The sequence below is a fragment of the Nothoprocta perdicaria genome, unplaced genomic scaffold (assembly GCF_003342845.1).
Source record: "Nothoprocta perdicaria isolate Ctin4 unplaced genomic scaffold, notPer1 scaffold_157, whole genome shotgun sequence".
Lineage (NCBI taxonomy): Eukaryota > Metazoa > Chordata > Aves > Tinamiformes > Tinamidae > Nothoprocta > Nothoprocta perdicaria.
Genome location: NW_020454727.1, coordinates 1,870,506 through 1,874,728, shown reverse-complemented (window position 1 = coordinate 1,874,728; position 4,223 = coordinate 1,870,506). Strand labels below are relative to the sequence as shown.

General features: G+C 70.8%; 2 protein-coding genes across 2 annotated transcripts in view; both read right to left on the bottom strand.

The window, feature by feature from the left end:
* IFI30 (IFI30, lysosomal thiol reductase) overlaps positions 1-1,745 on the bottom strand; it is a 2,833-nt gene extending 1,088 nt beyond the window's left edge. The window contains exons 1-6 of the mRNA XM_026035179.1: positions 1,662-1,745; positions 741-914; positions 596-670; positions 432-527; positions 194-346; positions 38-106 (exon numbers count right to left, since the gene is read on the bottom strand). Coding sequence (XP_025890964.1) covers positions 38-106; positions 194-346; positions 432-527; positions 596-670; positions 741-914; positions 1,662-1,745 — 651 coding nt within the window. The remainder of the gene's footprint in view (positions 1-37; positions 107-193; positions 347-431; positions 528-595; positions 671-740; positions 915-1,661) is intronic.
* Positions 1,746-2,179: 434 nt separating this feature from the next.
* PIK3R2 (phosphoinositide-3-kinase regulatory subunit 2) overlaps positions 2,180-4,223 on the bottom strand; it is a 9,002-nt gene continuing 6,958 nt past the window's right edge. The window contains exon 15 of the mRNA XM_026035264.1: positions 2,180-3,909. Coding sequence (XP_025891049.1) covers positions 3,717-3,909 — 193 coding nt within the window. The 3' untranslated portion in view covers positions 2,180-3,716. The remainder of the gene's footprint in view (positions 3,910-4,223) is intronic.

The following is a 4,223-nucleotide window of genomic DNA, read 5'->3' as shown; positions in this document are numbered from 1 at the left end:
CTTGGCGGCGGCGGCGGCCGCGCGCGCCGGGACCCACCTGGTAGAGCTCGCACACGAGGCGCAGCAGCGCGACCTGCGCCCGGCCCTGCAGCTGCTCCGTGTGCTTCTGTGCGGAGACAAGAGCGGCGACGGGGACACGCGGTGACCCGGCGCCGCCTCGGGGACCGCGGGGAGCTCCCGCCGCGGCACCTACCCCTCCGAGCACGATCCAGGGCACGTACTGGTGCGGCGGCGCCAGCGCGGCCGTGAGCTGCGCGTTGCGGTGCAGGAGCTGCCGGCCCAGGTCGCCCCGGGCGCACGCGGCCACCCGCGACGCCGGCACCCGCGGCGCGTACACCTGCAGGCACTGCCGGCGCGCGGGGAAGGGCCGCGGTGAGCCCGGCGCGGCCAGCGGCACCGGGAGGGCGCCGGGACGGGGAACTGCCACCTACGGCCTCCAGGCTCCCGCTGATGGAAGCGCCCGACTCCAGGCAGGCGATGACGGGCAGGGGGTCGCTCACGTTGTCGGCCTCGTGTATCACACAGGCCTGCGGGCAGCGCGGCCGTGGAGCGACCGTCCCCCCCGTCCCATGTCCCCCCATGCGCCCAGTGTCACCTCCACCATGTTGCCCAGGCACTCCTCGGGGCCGTGCTGGCACTCGAAGTGCCACGTCCCGTTGACGTTGGTCTCCTGCGGGGTGACGCGGGCTGAGCGGTGCCGCGGTGGCCGCCCCCTTCCCTGTCCCCGTCCCCGTCCCCACCTCCGCGTTGCCGTAGGGCACCAGGGTGACGCTCAGCACCTCGTCGGGCAGCATGAGCCACGTGGCGAAGAGCTGCCGCACCACGAAGGCCCGGCACGCCGGGCACAGGCTCTCGTAGTAGAGGCTCAGCTGCACGGGCGGCGCGCGAGCGGGGCCGCCGCGCGGGGCCCCCGCCTGCGTGGCGACACCGGGGCGTTACAGGGACGCACGGGCCCCGCTGCGGCCCCCGGGACTTCCCGCTGGGAATTTCCTCCGAAGGGAAAGTCCGGCGGCTGCGGGGGGGTGGTCAGGGTAGGGGCGCGCGCAGCTGCAAAAAGCAGAAGTGACAACGGATCTGGCAGCCCGGCTGGCGGCGGGGCAGCTTTGGGGGAGCGGCGCGGTGCTCGGAGCGCCCGGAGCGCTCCCGCAGCGGCACCGGGCTGCAGCACTGCGGCTTCCCCACAGCCTTGGTGGAATGATGTGGTGTCCGGAGCATTCCAGCGGCTCCCGCACCAGCAGCAGGCTGCAGCGCGGCGCTTTGTGGAGCATCCCGGCAGCTTCTGCATCGGCACCAAGCTGCAGTGCGGTGCTTTGTGGAGCATCCCAGCAGCTCCTGCATTTGGGCCTGGCCGCAGCACAGCTCTTTGCAGAGCGACACAGCACCTGGAACATCCCGGCAGCTCCCATGCCAGGCCCAGGCTGCAGCACAGCTCTTTGTGGAGCGATGCAGAACGCCCCGGCAGCTCGCACACCGGCACCAGGCTGCCACGGGGCTCTTTGCAGATCAATGCAGCACCCGGAGCATCCCGGCAGCTCCCACACCGGGCCCAGGCTGCAGCCCCATCCGCACGACGCTGGGAGCCGTCCCGCGGCGTCGCAGCGCCGGCCCCGCGTGCCCCCCGCCCCGGCGCCCGGCCCCGCTGCGGCGCTCGCGGCTCTGACCTGGCGGGCGGGCGGGCGCTCCCCGCAGCCGCGGCCCAGCGCGGCCAGCGCCACGAGCAGCGCCAGGGCGCCCGCGGGGGCCATGGCAGCGGGCGGGAGGCGGCGGCGACGCCAACGGCCCCGCGCGGGCCCTTTTCAAGGGCGGCTGCGCCCGCCCTTCCTGCCCCAGCTCATGTGACGCTGACGCACGCGGGACACGGGGCAGGGAGGCGCCGCGGGACGCTGATCCCATCACACCGAGCACCGTTTCCTTCATTCTGTTTATTTCTCCTTTTCAGTTTCTTTCTCCATTTTTTTTTCTTTTTTTTTTTAAAGTACCGTACAAAAATCCTCTTACAGTAACAAATACTGGGGTTGCATTAGTAAACATCAACGGAAAGAGCGGAGAACCCCGGCGGGGAGGAGCGGCCGCGGGGCCGGCAGCGGCTCCTGCAGGGCCCCTGGGGCAGGAGGCCCGGAGGTGCCGGAGCCAGGACGGGATGGGACGGGATGGGGCAGAGGCTGCTGGAGCGAGAGCAGCAGAGGACGAAGGGGAAGGTCCGGCCGCCCGGGGCTCCGGCCTCCGTGTGGAGGCGGGAGAGAGGCCGCGGTTCCCTGGGCTCCTTGGAGCAGGGAAGAGGCGGCCGCCCCAGGGACTCGTCCCTGTTGTTGCATGCGGGATGGGTGGAACGAGGAGCGGCCGTGTTTCCCGGGACACAGCGGGACGTGTCAGGACACGCCAGGACATGGCAAGATGCGACGGGACGGGATGTTCCCGCACGCGGCTGCCCCCAGCCCGGCCTCTCCCTGCGCCCTCGGAGCTGCCCGGGATCCGGGAGCTGCCACGTTGCACCTCAATAGCACCAAAGGACAGAGCCAGGGCCCTGAAGGGCCCCGCAGGGCTGGAGAGAGGCGGGAGCCGGGAAGGGGAGCAGGGAAGGGAGAGCAGCCCCGAGGGCTGCGCGGCAGCAGCAGCTCCGGTCTCGGTGCCGCGGGAGCAGCCCAGGGGACAGCAGGATCCCCGGTGGCCCTAGGGGACACAGGCAGCCACGCACAGACCCGCTGTGTCCCCGTGCCAGCGCACGAGCCAAAACCGGGAGCAGCTGCAGCCCGGGACAAGCCGGGGACAGCGGAGCCCGCGGGACAGTTAATGCCACAGGAAGCCAGCGAAGCCGATGCCAACGCTGCCCTCACCTCGCAGCACCCTCTCCAGCAGGGAAGCGCTGCCGGAGCCGCAGGGATGGCTCCGCCGCTCTGGCCGCCCTGGAAGCGCCAGCTCCTCCTTGCCCCGTGCCCCCGGCACAGTACTTGTGGTTCTAAGTGCTCTGCGTGCGTCGTTCCAGGCGGGGCGGATGCGGCGCCGAGGCCGTGGAATGACGACGGCAGCCACGGTCGTGGGGTTACCCCATGGTAGCTGTGGGGTTACCGGGCTCCGGGCGGCTTCGATGGGTGATGCTGGCGGAGGAGACTCGCTGCGGACGCAGGGATGCAGGGATGGGGCCTGTAAGTCCTGCCAGGAGACACACGGGCACCAAGAGGCGCCTCAGAGCCTGGCACCGAGGGAGCCTCCCGGCCCGGACAGCAGCGCTCAGAGTTGGGATCAGGGAAGGAGGCAGGGCCGGGGAGGCTTGGGAGTCTCTGCAGGGAAGAGCGGGGCCCCTGGTGCCGACCCCGGCTCGGGATGGCTGAAGGAAGCGAGAGCGGAGGACGCAGATGCTGCAGCCCTCGGTGCCAGCGGATCCAGGGAGGTTCTGGAGCGGAGCGGGCGGGATGAGCCGCTCCAGAGTGCACATAGGGGGTCTCACCTGCTCACGAGGAAGGGCAAAGGGGGCTGCGCTCCCCCACGGCGGCTCCATCCCAAGTGCATCCCGCCTCCTGGCCGCCGGAGCGCAGCCCTTGTGGCCCGCCAGCCCCCCCGGGTTTCAGCTACTGACCAACAAGGGACACCAGGAAGGGTCACACACATCTCAGAGGCTCTGCAGGGGCAGGAGCACAGACTCCACTACACAGGGTGCGAGAGGCTGGAGCCAGAAAGCGGCGCCCCGGGGAGCAGCTGGAGGCGGCCGACGCAGCGCCTCATCGGGCGGGCGCCTGGGCGAGCACCGGGTGAGCCAGGGTGACATTCAGCGAGTCGTTGTGCTGCACCAGGGACGTGTGCTTGTAGTGCAGGACCAGCTCCTTGAGCGAGGCGTACAGGTTGTAGGGCTCGGCGAAGCCGTAGCCCGTCGCCGTCTTGTAGATGACGCAGTGCTTGGTGTCGCCGTCCACCCTGCCAGGTGACGGGGCGCAGGTGAGACGAGCGCCCGGCGCTCACCCCAATGCACCATGAGGAGCCCCACGGGGACACGATGGCACAAGCAAGGACGGGGACACGATGGCACAAGCCGGTGTCCCTGGAGCAACCCAGAAACGTGCCTGAGCTCAGCACAAGGAGCACAGTCAGACGAGAGACCTGGGACACAGGGAGACCCGGGGCGCAGGGAGACGGGGGAGACCCGGGGCGCAGGGAGACCCGGGGCGCAGGGAGACCCGGGGCGCAGGGAGACCCAGGACACAGGGAGACCTGGGACACAGGGAGACGGG